The sequence below is a fragment of the Anabrus simplex genome, chromosome 1, assembly GCF_040414725.1.
Source record: "Anabrus simplex isolate iqAnaSimp1 chromosome 1, ASM4041472v1, whole genome shotgun sequence".
Lineage (NCBI taxonomy): Eukaryota > Metazoa > Arthropoda > Insecta > Orthoptera > Tettigoniidae > Anabrus > Anabrus simplex.
Window position 1 is genome coordinate 837,888,459 of NC_090265.1, and position 15,187 is coordinate 837,903,645.

Sequence of the window (15,187 nt, forward strand, 5' to 3'; positions counted from 1 at the left end):
TACCTGCTGGTCAAACTATTGAATCGGTGGTATTAATTCGATGTCTTGAGACTTCCGGGAGAACTTTTGAGGTGCCAATGATTACAATTATGGAGAAATAACTCCTGGAGCCACCATCATAACAATGTGCCAGCTGACCCATTGCTGTTGATTTGTGAAGTTTTGACGAACATGAAGGTAAATGTTATTTCTCGTCAACCCTACTCACCTGAGCTATAGTCGTAATATTAAAGGAAGCGCTCTGACAGCTAGCCCAGGAGGGTGGGCCTACTGTAGTGCCGTTGCACGGTGTTGCCACAATACTACATACCTTTCTCCTTCCCGCTCTCACTCGCACTCACTAGGAACCATTCGCGATAAGAATGTTTTGGCACCTCCAGGCGGACAGCAGGCACGTGACCTTGACGACCGAAGTGGGTCCGACCACGTTTCCATGGTAAGCATACCTGTACTTCTGTCCAGCCAGCCAGACAGTATATGGACCCTCCCTGTACTAGCTGTCAGAACGCTTGTTTTTATATTAAAACTAAAGTCCCGGCAAACTTATTTCTGTTCTCCTGAAACGACGAAGATTTCAGTAAATAGAAGAGATAAAAATGAAATTACTGATGAAACAGTGCGCTATATCCCAAATTACCTTCCAGGACTGCTTCCTTATGTGAAATGTCACTACAAGGTAGGTCTCTCCAGATCAGTCGATGGCCTCTGACGGACATTTCGTCAAACGTTGGTATCAAGACTGATAATAGTTGCAATAAAAGAACATCGAACTGTAGGGAGTCATCAAAAAATATGGAGTGCGAGGAGTCCGCAGCACAACTTACCCTGCGGGGCGAAGAATTAGATTAGTACCCCCCAGATCTTATTGTGTGATCGAAGATAGACAGGATGTACGGTGCCACTCCAGATATTTCAATTTAAATGAGGCGACAATGACGCTTATGTTCTTTGAGCCAAATGTGTTAAGGCGCGTTTGGTAGTGTGTGTATAAACCTTACTATTCAAACAAGGAATACACTGAATCCAAAGAAAAAAGAGGGGTCCGAGGATCTTACGTCAGGAGTAACGGCTAGGATAGCTTCCCTGTGGCTGTAAATGTGATCTCGAGTTTATGTCAACAGTAGTTCAACATAATAGCACATCATCTCAGTGATATTTTTATTATTTATACTATATTTCAGAGCAGAGAGCTACGGATTACATACATTCACAGCAGAGTACGTTTTTGATATGGTGGTTTAACTCACACGTTAAGCATAAGCACAGACTTGGATGGCAGGGTTGAAGACGAGACCTGACGGACAGGTGAAGACTGTACCTTTCCCTGTGGTCAGGTCACACTTGACGAACTTATGTGTGTCCTTAGGGTAGGGCAAGTGCCACCTGTCAGCTCTAGCAGCTGCGCACAAGTTGGATGGGTCAGGCTGGTGGTTGTCATTGTCATGATCATCATGATGGTGATGGTGGTCATCGTTGTGGTGGTTGTGGTTGTCCCAGTCATGGTCGTGATGGTGATAATCTGAGTGATGATCATGGTGATGATGCTTGCCTACTTCTTGAGGGTCCTCGGCGGTTGCAGTGTCGTCGACTTTTACATCTTCAGGAACCTGAGCTGGCTGTTGTTCCACATTGTCCACGGGAGCGGACTGGACGTAGGCCAGTGCTGCCAACATACACACGACGAGAAGACCTGAGGGGAAATAAAAATATTGTGTATTTCAAGTGTGATGCGTGGAGTGCATATATAATTTGAATTATATTTTGGTTTCCTTGTTAAATTTACGTAGTATTGTACTCTGTGAAATGATGATTCGTATATTAAGTTTATATGGTCTAACAACGGCGTTATTATTGATTGATAAATATTGGGTAAGAAAATTAAAAAAAAAACAACATATTTTTAGTAGTTGCATTCTGATTTGAAAAATATCATGGGGGTAAAATCGAGAAATGTCTTGATGACACTTGATTTGATTAATTGATTTTATTAAAGGTTAAGGCAAAATGGCATGGTCTTACATCTAATCAGCTGAATGCATTTACACCTTGTTGTTCACGACTTAGTATGTATTTTTATATATACCTGCATTAAAATTGTTTGTTAACGGAAATTATTAAAAGAACTTTTAAAATTTTTAAAACATGAATATTGTGCCCTACCTACTAAACAATTTAAAATGATTATGTATAACAAAATGGGGATTAAATAATATAGATATGTAATTAATTAATTAGTCACTAAATTGTATATAACTTCAGAAGACATCAACGATTTCCATGTACTCCAATACCAAATACCTACTAAATCTGTGTTAATAGTCCGTGCCATTTTCTATTGGGTAAAAGATAACATTAATCAAAAGTGTGTATTACGCTAGTGATTTCTCCGATATGTAAAATTTTACATTTTAATTATATTTGACAGAATTTGTGATAGACTACATATCAGTTTCAGTAACATGTCTATTTCACTACGTATTGCTATATCATTTCTCAGTGGCAATGGAGGAAAACAAGGAAACGGCTTGTGATTTTTTCCCTAAGATATCTTCTCCCCATGTGATATGAACGCCAAATCAAGAAAATTATACATTTCTTAGTTTTTGATATTTACCTATGTGCTATTCTTTACAATTGATTCTGAATGTGCCATTAGTTACTCGATTTGGGAGATGCATTGCTGGATGCTATTTGATGATTATCGCGAAATTTTTCTGAAAGTCCTATAATTTCTAGGAATTATATTGTTATTAAGGACCGTAAATATTTTACTTGAATTATTGTTTCTTTCCATCCTTAACTAATACTGATAAGTGACATATCACTGTAGATATTGTTATCCAAGATGAACAGTTACTCGGTGAGTAAGAAATACATTGTGGGCAAATCCTTCAACTATAAATTTGGGACCACTGTTTATAGAATAACTCTCTTATCTGTAGATGTATTTGTACCCGAATGTACAAGACATTGGGGAATTGTTTCCAAGAGTATAACATCTTGCATACAACTCTGAAGAAAAGTAATTATCAGCTGGAATCCACAATTATTGTTCCGTATATTAAGAATTAGAAAGTTGTGTCACTGACTGCCTGGGAATGAACGTCAATTGTGTGGTAAAGAATAATTCTTCGAATGATGTTCACAAGTGTAGGAAAGTGCACTGTTTAGAAAAGTCACTTACCTTTCATGCTGATGTTCTGCTTGTACTACAGACTGTTGAACATATCATTGACTGGCGGGGTTTATATACGCAATGATTTCCCTTATCTCACTCAAAAACCGCAGTATTGTGATCAGGCGTTAATAACAGGAACACTCATGTCAAACCTTGTAATTCAATAAGAGGTACAGCTGTCAATCACAGAGCTCATTACAGTTCCTGGAATTTTGATAACCTGATAGCATCACTAGGAGATGTGCGTTGAAGTGCGCCATTGTTATCAAATTCCTCCTTCATTCTGTGGTTGAGAGCATGAAATACACCCACGTAATTCTAGAGGTGTCTTTCGAGGAGCTCAACGTTAAGGTTGTGTTGGTTATTTGATGAGTAGGTAGGTGGATTAGTGGTCGGTTGGTTGGTGGAGGCATGGCTAGCTGACGTCCATTGGTCCTATGTGGTAGGGTATCAGCTTCCGGATTCCAAGATAGCGGGTTCAAACCCAGCAGAGGTTTTCGGAGTTTTGAAGGGCCGAAAATGTCCATTCGATACTCCATGTTGTACGATGTTGGTATGGTGACACATTTGGTGTTTACCCGACAAAATTAATTGAAAATCTAAGCCATAGATGCCTCAAAACACATTCGGCTTACTCTGCATAGGGTAAAACGAAACGTCAAAATTGACGAGCAGACGGCCAGATAGCGTCCAATTGAAGTGCAATCGCAGCGTTTGTCTACCCCTTAAATCCGTTTCTTGATACAGGGCTGGGGATGAGGTGAGATTAATATGGGATATTTTTACGGTGGATGCCATTCCTAACGCCAAACTTAGTTGAAGAGATAATGTGGAGAAAATGAACAATCGTGAATGAAACGTGTTAAGGAGGTGGAAATATTCGGCTATGACCTATGAAATAGAACTGTTGCGGCCTTTGCCTGGAACTGAAATAGGGAATTCACATAAAATCATTCTCAGGACAGCCAACGATGGGGTTCAAACCCACGCGAGTAGTATAATAAGCGGGTTCTGCCGCACCTCCGCCGCCGCACGCCTCCTCCTCCGCCGCCGCCCGCGGGAAATTTGAATTTTGGCGGGAGATTTGAATTTGTAAACAAAGCCACGTGCTTTTTGACAGCTGTCATCGACAACAACGCATCGCTAACCTCACTGCTGCCATCTTGACGGGCCTAAACCTCACTAGTACCAACTTAACCTAACTAGCGTGAGTTAAACAAAGCCACGTGTTTTTTGACAGCCACGTGCTTTTTGACAGACAACAACGCATCGCTAACCTCAGTACTGCCATCGTGACGGGCCTAAACCTCAGTAGTGCCAACTTAACCTAACTAGCGTGAGGTAAACAAAGCCACGTGCTTTTTGACAGCCACGTGCTTTTTGACAGATTTGTAAACAAAGCCACGTGCGTTTTGACAGACAACAACGCATCGCTAACCTCAGTACTGCCATCTTGACGGACCTAAACCTTAGTGGTACCAACTTAACCTAACTAGCGCGAGGTAAACAAAGCCACGTGCTTTTTGACAGCCACGTGCTTTTTTTGACAGCTGTCATCCGCCATCTTTAAACTACAGAGAACCGTGCTGCCCTCTTTCGTCACCTTTCATCGGCAGTGCTGCCATCATGACGGGCCTAAACCTTAGTGCTACCAACTTAACCTCACTAGCTCGAGATAAACAAATCCACGTGCTTTTTGACAGCTACGTGCTTTTTTGATAGCTGTCATTCGCCATCTTTAATCTATAGAGCACAGTGCTGCCCTCTTTAGCTACTTACCTTTGAAATGTGGTGGCGGATAATTTGAAAAATGCTTTTCGACAAGCAGCCATCTTTAATCCAGAGAGAACAGTGCTGCCCTCTATGTGGTGGCGGCAAATTGAAAAATTCTACGTGCTCTTGTTTGAAAACAAACTCACGTGCTTTTTTGACAGCTGTCATCCGCCATCTTTAATCACAGCGCTGCCCTCTTTAGCTACTTACCTTTGAAATGTGGTGGCGGATAATTTGAAAACTGCTTTTTGACAGCAGCCATCTTTGTGCACCGTGCTGCCCTCTTTAGCTAGATACCTTTGAAATGTCGTGGCAGACAATTCCACGTGACAGCAGCCATCTTTAATCAAGAGAGCACCGTGCTGCCCTCTATGTGGTGGTGGTAATTTGAAAAATTCTACATTCTCTTGTTTGGAAACAAACCCGTGCGCTTTTTTTGTCAGCTGTCATCCGCCATCTTTAATCCAGAGAGCACCGTGCTGCCCTCTTTAGCTACTTACCTTTGAAATGTGGTGGCGACAAATTCCACGTGCTCTTGTTTGGAAACAAAGCCATGTGCTTTCTTGACAGCTGTCATCCACCATCTTTAATCACAATGGTGCCCTCTTTAGCTACTTACCTTTGAAATGTGGTGGCGGATAATTTGAAAAATGCTTTTTGATAGCAGCCATCTTTGAGCACCGTGCTGCCCTCTTTGTGGTGGCAGGCAATTCTACGTGACAGCAGCCATCTTTAATCATGAGAGCACCGTGCTGCCCTCTATGTGGTGGCGGCAATTTGAAAAATTCTACATGCTCTTGTTTGGAAACAAACTCACGTGCTTTTTTCTGACAGCTGTCATCCGCCAACTTGCATCACAAACCTCAGTGCTGCGCTCTTTAGCTAGATACCTTTGAAATGTGGTGGCGGCAATTTGAAAAAAATCTATGTGCTCTTGTTTAGTAAACAAAGCCACATGCTTTTTATGACAGCTGTCATCCACCATCTTTAATCAATAGAGCACTGTGCTGCTATCATGCAGGCAATTTCATCACCTGTCATCCGCCATCTTTAATCTACAGAGCACCGTGCTGCTCTCTGTAGTAGCGGGCAATTTGAAAAGTTCTGTTAGCTGTCATCCGCCATCTTTAATCAAGAGAGCACCGTGCTGCCATCTATGTGGTGGCGGCAAATTCTACGTGCTCTTGTTTAGTAAACAAACTCACGTGCTTTTTGTCAGCTGTCATCCGCCATCTTTAATCTATAGAGCTCAGTGCTACACTCTATGTGGTGGCAGATAATTTAAAAAGAAAAATTCTACATCAGTCCTCTCTCGACGCTAATCGCACAAGATGGTGGCTATACATGACTCCTTAAAGGTGCTTATGCAAGATGATCGCTATACATAGACGCCCTTGGGATGCTTGCGCAAGATGGCGGTTATACAAGGCTCCTTATGAGGGATGCTTGCGCGAGATGGTGGTTGCTCTTATGAGGCGGCTTAAGGATCCATGACTAGAGACGCCCTAAGGATGCTTGCGCAAGATGGCGGATGCAAGATGGCGGCTATACATAGCTCCTTATGAGACAGCCAGTACTCGATACAACATGTGATCAGAACATTGATTGATGTGTTCAGAACACAAAATAAGTAGAATCGAACACTGTACTCGATACAACATGTGATTAAAACATTGTGTGGTGTGTTCAGAACACTACATAAGTAGAATCGAACGCTGTATTAGGGGATACCTTTGTTTAGATTGAAACATAACAAGACTAGAATTGAACACTGCACTCGATGTCGGAAGATCAGATTGAAACATAACAAGACTAGAATTGAACACTGCACATTGATTGATGTGTTCAGAACATAAAATAAGTAGAATCGAACACTGTACTCGATGTCGTTAACTTCAACATGTGATTAAAACATTGTCTGGTGTGTTCAGAACACTACATAAGTAGAATCGAACGCTGTACAACATGTTAGGGGATACCTTTGTTCTAAGAAGATCAGATTGAAACATAACAAGACTAGAATTGAACACTGCACTCGATGTCGTTACATGTGATCAGAACAATGATTGATGTGTTCAGATCACGAAACAAGTAGAACCGAACACTGTACAACATGTTAGGGGATACCTTTGTTCTAAGAAGATCAGCTTGAAACATAACAAGACTAGAATTGAACACTGCACTCGATACAACATGTAATCAGAACATTGATTGATGTGTTCAGATCACGAAACAAGTAGAACCGAACACTGTACAACATGTTAGGGGATACCTTTGTTTAGATTGAAACTAACAAGACTAGAATCGAACACTGCACTCGATGTCGTTACATGTGATCCGATACAACATGTTAGGGGATACCTTTATCCTAAGAACCGAACACTGTACAACATGTTAGGGGATACCTTTGTTTAGATTGAAACTAACAAGACTAGAATCGAACACTGCACTCGATGTCGTTACATGTGATCCGATACAACATGTTAGGGGATACCTTTGTTTAGATTGAAACATAGCAAGCCTAGAATCGAACATTGTTTGATGTGTTCAGTACAACTTCAATGATTAACACACACTGTGCACATATCGCATAGCTAAAAACACACTGTGCACATATCGCATACCTAACACTTCAAATGATTTGCTTAGTACGAAAATAAAAAATCTATACCGCGTAGCTAACTCGTTCATCACACTGCTAAGACACTTAGTAATTGTGAATACACTCATACGAAAATCAAGAAAGCACACTGCGTAGCCAACTCGCTCGGCTCACTCGCTTAGTAATTGCAACACACACGGATAAGAATGTTCCGAGATACTTACATGTTTTTTAAGGGAGGGTGAAAGATCATAAATTATATGTACACATGTTGTCTCCTCCAAGTTGTAAGATGAAATAGACGCAGTACTGCGAGTTTCCGCTCTAGCTGGCGAACGGAAGTAGCATGATATCTCAGCAAAAATAATACGCGTGAGCTTGCAAGTCAGACACAATGATGGATACCGCGATTCAAATCCTGGTAACTTATGCCGTCGGGAAGGGTATCCGGCGAGCATCTAGCTGTAAATCCCCGATTCTCGACAGATTCTTAATCCCAGTTCTTTGACGTCAGGAAGGGCAACCGGTCGAAAACTATAGTGTATGATGTAAGAGGCTAGATACTGCCAGTTTTGTGTCAGGAAGGACAACTAGTCTTAAAACAAAACAGATTCTTAATCCGAGTTCTTTGACGTCAGGAAGGGCAACCGGTCGAAAACTATAGTGTATGATGTAAGAGGCTAGATACTGCCAGTTTTGCGTCAGGAAGGGCAACTCAACAAATTCTTGCGATTTAAAATCTTGGTCAGGAAGGGCATCCGGCTGTAGTGATACAGCGATTTACAATCTAGCTGTAAAACCCCCGATTCTCGACAGATTCTTAAGCGAGTGAGCCGAGCGAGTTGGCTACGCAGTGTGCTTTCTTGATTTTCGTATGAGTGTATTCACAATTACTAAGCGTCTTAGCAGTGTGATGAACGAGTTAGCTACGCGGTATAGATTTTTTATTTTCGTACTAAGCAAATCATTTGAAGTGTTAGGTATGCGATATGTGCACAGTGTGTTTTTAGCTATGCGATATGTGCACAGTGTGTGTTAATCATTGAAGTTGTACTGAACACATCAAACAATGTTCGATTCTAGGCTTGCTATGTTTCAATCTAAACAAAGGTATCCCCTAACATGTTGTATCGGATCACATGTAACGACATCGAGTGCAGTGTTCGATTCTAGTCTTGTTAGTTTCAATCTAAACAAAGGTATCCCCTAACATGTTGTACAGTGTTCGGTTCTTAGGATAAAGGTATCCCCTAACATGTTGTATCGGATCACATGTAACGACATCGAGTGCAGTGTTCGATTCTAGTCTTGTTAGTTTCAATCTAAACAAAGGTATCCCCTAACATGTTGTACAGTGTTCGGTTCTACTTGTTTCGTGATCTGAACACATCAATCAATGTTCTGATTACATGTTGTATCGAGTGCAGTGTTCAATTCTAGTCTTGTTATGTTTCAAGCTGATCTTCTTAGAACAAAGGTATCCCCTAACATGTTGTACAGTGTTCGGTTCTACTTGTTTCGTGATCTGAACACATCAATCATTGTTCTGATCACATGTAACGACATCGAGTGCAGTGTTCAATTCTAGTCTTGTTATGTTTCAATCTGATCTTCTTAGAACAAAGGTATCCCCTAACATGTTGTACAGCGTTCGATTCTACTTATGTAGTGTTCTGAACACACCAGACAATGTTTTAATCACATGTTGAAGTTAACGACATCGAGTACAGTGTTCGATTCTACTTATTTTATGTTCTGAACACATCAATCAATGTGCAGTGTTCAATTCTAGTCTTGTTATGTTTCAATCTGATCTTCCGACATCGAGTGCAGTGTTCAATTCTAGTCTTGTTATGTTTCAATCTAAACAAAGGTATCCCCTAATACAGCGTTCGATTCTACTTATGTAGTGTTCTGAACACACCACACAATGTTTTAATCACATGTTGTATCGAGTACAGTGTTCGATTCTACTTATTTTGTGTTCTGAACACATCAATCAATGTTCTGATCACATGTTGTATCGAGTACTGGCTGTCTCATAAGGAGCTATGTATAGCCGCCATCTTGCATCCGCCATCTTGCGCAAGCATCCTTAGGGCGTCTCTAGTCATGGATCCTTAAGCCGCCTCATAAGAGCAACCACCATCTCGCGCAAGCATCCCTCATAAGGAGCCTTGTATAACCGCCATCTTGCGCAAGCATCCCAAGGGCGTCTATGTATAGCGATCATCTTGCATAAGCACCTTTAAGGAGTCATGTATAGCCACCATCTTGTGCTATTAGCGTCGAGAGAGGACTGATGTAAAATTTTTCTTTTTAAATTATCTGCCACCACATAGAGTGTAGCACTGAGCTCTATAGATTAAAGATGGCGGATGACAGCTGACAAAAAGCACGTGAGTTTGTTTACTAAACAAGAGCACGTAGAATTTGCCGCCACCACATAGATGGCAGCACGGTGCTCTCTTGATTAAAGATGGCGGATGACAGCTAACAGAACTTTTCAAATTGCCCGCTACTACAGAGAGCAGCACGGTGCTCTGTAGATTAAAGATGGCGGATGACAGGTGATGAAATTGCCTGCATGATAGCAGCACAGTGCTCTATTGATTAAAGATGGTGGATGACAGCTGTCATAAAAAGCATGTGGCTTTGTTTACTAAACAAGAGCACATAGATTTTTTTCAAATTGCCGCCACCACATTTCAAAGGTATCTAGCTAAAGAGCGCAGCACTGAGGTTTGTGATGCAAGTTGGCGGATGACAGCTGTCAGAAAAAAGCACGTGAGTTTGTTTCCAAACAAGAGCATGTAGAATTTTTCAAATTGCCGCCACCACATGGAGGGCAGCACGGTGCTCTCATGATTAAAGATGGCTGCTGTCACGTAGAATTGCCTGCCACCACAAAGAGGGCAGCACGGTGCTCAAAGATGGCTGCTATCAAAAAGCATTTTTCAAATTATCCGCCACCACATTTCAAAGGTAAGTAGCTAAAGAGGGCACCATTGTGATTAAAGATGGTGGATGACAGCTGTCAAAAAGCACGCGGATTTGTTTATCTCGCGCTAGTAAGGTTAAGTTGGTAGCACTAAGGTTTAAGCCCGTTAAGATGGCAGCACTGCGGATGACAGCTGTGACGAATTTACATCTACTACGATAAAGAGGGCAGCACTGTGCTCTATAGATTAAAGATGGCGGATGTCAGCTGTCAAGAAAGCACATGGCTTTGTTTCCAAACAAGAGCACGTGGAATTTGTCGCCACCACATTTCAAAGGTAAGTAGCTAAAGAGGGCAGCACGGTGCTCTCTGGATTAAAGATGGCGGATGACAGCTGTCAAAAAAAGCGCACGGGTTTGTTTCCAAACAAGAGAATGTAGAATTTTTCAAATTACCACCACCACATAGAGGGCAGCACGGTGCTCTCTTGATTAAAGATGGCTGCTGTCACGTGGAATTGTCTGCCACGACATTTCAAAGGTATCTAGCTAAAGAGGGCAGCACGGTGCACAAAGATGGCTGCTGTCAAAAAGCAGTTTTCAAATTATCCGCCACCACATTTCAAAGGTAAGTAGCTAAAGAGGGCAGCGCTGTGATTAAAGATGGCGGATGACAGCTGTCAAAAAAGCACGTGAGTTTGTTTTCAAACAAGAGCACGTAGAATTTTTCAGTTTGCCGCCACCACATAGAGTGCAGCACTGTTCTCTCTGGATTAAAGATGGCTGCTTGTCGAAAAGCATTTTTCAAATTATCCGCCACCACATTTCAATGGTAAGTAGCTAAAGAGGGCAGCACTGTGCTCTATAGATTAAAGATGGCGAATGACAGCTATCAAAAAAGCACGTAGCTGTCAAAAAGCACGTGGATTTGTTTATCTCGAGCTAGTGAGGTTAAGTTGGTAGCACTAAGGTTTAGGCCCGTCATGATGGCAGCACTGCCGATGAAAGGTAACGAAAGAGGGCAGCACGGTGCTCTGTAGTTTAAAGATGGCGGATGATAGCTGTCAAAAAAGCACGTGGCTGTCAAAAAGCACGTGGCTTTGTTTACCTCGCGCTAGTTAGGTTAAGTTGGTACCACTAAGGTTTAGGTCCGTCAAGATGGCAGTACTGAGGTTAGCGATGCGTTGTTGTCTGTCAAAACGCACGTGGCTTTGTTTACAAATCTGTCAAAAAGCACGTGGCTGTCAAAAAGCACGTGGCTTTGTTTACCTCGCGCTAGTTAGGTTAAGTTGGCACTACTGAGGTTTAGGCCCGTCAAGATGGCAGTATTGAGGTTAGCGATGCGTTGTTGTCTGTCAAAAAGCACGTGGCTTTGTTTACAAATCTGTCAAAAAGCACGTGGCTGTCAAAAAGCACGTGGCTTTGTTTACCTCGCGCTAGTTAGGTTAAGTTGGCACTACTGAGGTTTAGGCCCGTCACGATGGCAGTACTGAGGTTAGCGATGCGTTGTTGTCTGTCAAAAAGCACGTGGCTGTCAAAAAACACGTGGCTTTGTTTACCTCACGCTAGTTAGGTTAAGTTGGTACTAGTGAGGTTTAGGCCCGTCAAGATGGCAGCAGTGAGGTTAGCGATGCGTTGTTGTCGATGACAGCTGTCAAAAAGCACGTGGCTTTGTTTACAAATTCAAATCTCCCGCCAAAATTCAAATTTCCCGCGGGCGGCGGCGGCGGCGGAGGAGGCGGCGGAGGAGGAGGCGTGTGGCGGCGGAGGTGCGGCAGAACCCGCTTATTATACTAACACGCGTCTCCAGAATGAAGGTCTATAGCCGTAGTACGATATACGCGGCCACTACGGTCGGTTGAATTAAAGATAAAGTAAATATTGAAAAATCAATGTGGGAAGAAAACACGGATGGAAGATTTTGAGGAAACTGTTATACAGCTTCGTTCGTGCCACAAATTATGACAAGTTGAATGATGCAATTGTTTATTACACTTTTTGTAGTATTTCAGTTGCCAGGATTCTTGGCTGGATAGTCATCGTGGTAGCCTTTAGTTCAGATAGCCCAGCGTTCGATTTACTGCTGTATGGGAGATATTGGTGGTGGTCATCTCTTAACACTAATTGAAGGTAAAATTATAGGCCGACTCTTCGAAGAATGGTGATATCGGCAGAGAAAGGGAAGATAACATGTGCTGACCAAGTGATGTGGGATACAAGAGGTGAAAGTAAGGAGACTGGTAAAATGAATTGGCGTATGGCTTTTAGTGCCGGGAGTGTCCGAGGACATGTTCGGCTCGCCAGGTGCAGGTCTTTTGATTTGACACCCGTAGGCGACCTGCGCGTCGTGATGAGGATGAAATGATGACGAAGATGACACTTACACCCAGTTCTCGAGCCAGCGAAATTAACCAATGATGGTTAAATTACCCGACACTGCCGGGAATCGAATCCGGGTCTCCTGTGACCAAAGGCCAGCACGCTAACCATTTAGCCGTGGAGCCAGACAGGAGACTGGTAAAAGCAGGTGAAAGAAATATTAGACCCAGCTATGATCCGTAGCCGCCACCGCACCCTCACCTAGGGTCCCCTTTTAGTCACCTCTTACGACTGGTAGGGAATCCCGTGGATATCTTCTAACGTCCCCAACCACAGGGGGTACTCTAGGAGGATTTTAGCCTGTTTGATTCATTCCTCTTGTTCGGGGTTGTTAGGATGCTCTTCGTCTCCTATGATATTAGCACGAAGATCTTGCTTCCCAATGTGCGTAGTGTGTATACTGAGGAGCTTTTCGCCATCTTAGAAGCTCTGTAGTTTGTTCAGGATGACGAATGAGGCCACTTTATCGTATGTACCAACTCGTTAAGTTCTCTGCACACCATTGACATCTTTTTCCTCACACCCACCGGTGCGGCGGATGCATGAGCTTCTAGCCAGGTTGTGTGATGCGACACCATAATCACTTTCGCGAAGCTCCCAAGCCACGTTGAGATTGCGGGAAATGAACTTGCGGACGAAGCTATGAAAGAAGAGACATTTTTACCACCTACAGCTGTGAACGTACCTGCTACGGATATTTGTTCTCAGCTACATCCATCCATCTTGGCGTCCTGGGAATCGAAGTGGCTAACTATCCGAACTCCCAACAGGCTGAGATCACTCAAGAAGGTAACTGCCGTGTGGCGGTCCTCTTTCCGGCCTTCGCGGAGAGAGGCCGTAGTTTTATATAGGCTGAAGATAGGTCATGGGACATCTACGCACTGTTACGTCCTGAAAAGTGAAGACCCCCCCCAGTGAGGTCCCGACTTCACCGTGGCCCACATCCTCACAGTGTGTGCCGATCTTTCTGGCCTAAGACGGAACCTCTGTCTGCAGGTACGACTCGACCTCATACTTGCCGATGACGGGAATACTGACGATCTCGTCACTCGCTTTATGTGTCAGAGTGGACTAATCAAGGGCTTTTTAAATTTTTAAATTTCATTCAAATTCCTCCGGTCGAAAATTGTTTTACTTTTTTATAATTTCTGCTAATTTGCTCTGAGAGGATGGTTACCTAGTTGTACTTCCTCTTAAAACAACAAGCATCACCATTGGTCTTAGTGATCGTCTTAATAAACATTTCTTTCTTTCTTTCTTTCTTTCTTTCTTTCTTTCTTTCTTTCTGAATCTGCTTACCCTCCAGGGTTGGCTTTTCCCTCGGACTCAGCGAGGGATCCCACCTCTACCGCCTCAAGAGCAGTGTCCTGGAGCGTGAGACATCGGGTCGGGTGATACAACTGGGGAGGATGACCAGTATTTCACCCAGGCGGCCTCACCTGCTATGCTGAACAGGGGCCTTGGTTGGGGATGGGATGATTGGAAGGAATACACAAGGAAGAGGGAAGGAAGCGGCCGTGGTCTTAAGTTAGGTACCATCCCGGCATTTGCTTGGAGGAGAAATGGGAAATCACGGAAAACCTCGTCCAGGATGGCTGAGGTGGGAATCGAACCCACCTCTACTCAGTTGACCTCCCGAGGCTGAGTGGACCCCGTCCCAGCCCTCGTCCCACTTTGCAAATTTTGTGCCCGGACCTCCGGGGTTGGCAGCTAATCACACTAACCACTACACCACAGAGGCGGACAATAAACATTTACATGCAGTATATCACGCTATCAACCATCGCAGGGAGATGTAAGAGTGATACATCCCTTCACTCAAGGTTGGAGTCAGGAAGGGCATCCGGACGTAAAATTGGACAAATCCACATTATTATTGATCCTGGATAATTGGGAAAAAGATCAGGGGAGAAAAGTGGCAGTGTCTCAGATCTCAGTTAGTCCGGCCTAGAGGTGTAGAGGACAACGCGTGCGCCTGTCACCTGGCGGCCCTGGGTTCGACTCACGGCCAGGTCAAAGGTTTTTTAATTTTAAATGATTAATATCCCTGGTCTGGGGACTGGATGTTTGTGTCGTCCTTAATGTTCCTTTCCTCACATTCAACACTTACACTTCCGCCATTTCCAAAATACACGCAGGTGCAAAGTAGGGGCAAAATATCTTAGGTCGACGCATCGAATAAATAGAATTTTATAAGGAAACTTAAGTTACTTATTCGCACTAGCAGGATTATTTTACACATACGTTTTAGCGTCATGTGTCAACTAGGGCGTCATTAAGTGAAACATTTTTCGGAACCACAACTATAGGTCATA

At 43.1% G+C, this 15,187-nt stretch overlaps 1 protein-coding gene across 2 annotated transcripts in view; it reads right to left on the reverse strand.

Moving 5' to 3' along the window:
• Window positions 1-1,153: 1,153 nt before the first annotated feature.
• The window catches only part of LOC136873993 (high-affinity zinc uptake system protein ZnuA-like), a 60,945-nt gene continuing 46,911 nt past the window's right edge, over window positions 1,154-15,187 (reverse strand). Inside the window, exons 1-2 of one of the 2 annotated variants that reach the window (XM_067147432.2) lie at window positions 3,185-3,303; window positions 1,154-1,690 (exon numbers count right to left, since the gene is read on the reverse strand). In XM_067147432.2, coding sequence (XP_067003533.2) covers window positions 1,251-1,690; window positions 3,185-3,191 — 447 coding nt within the window. In that variant the 5' untranslated portion in view covers window positions 3,192-3,303 and the 3' untranslated portion in view covers window positions 1,154-1,250. Of the gene's footprint in view, window positions 1,691-3,184; window positions 3,304-15,187 lie in introns of those variants that run through there. The other variant, XM_068227665.1, reaches the window with a different exon arrangement.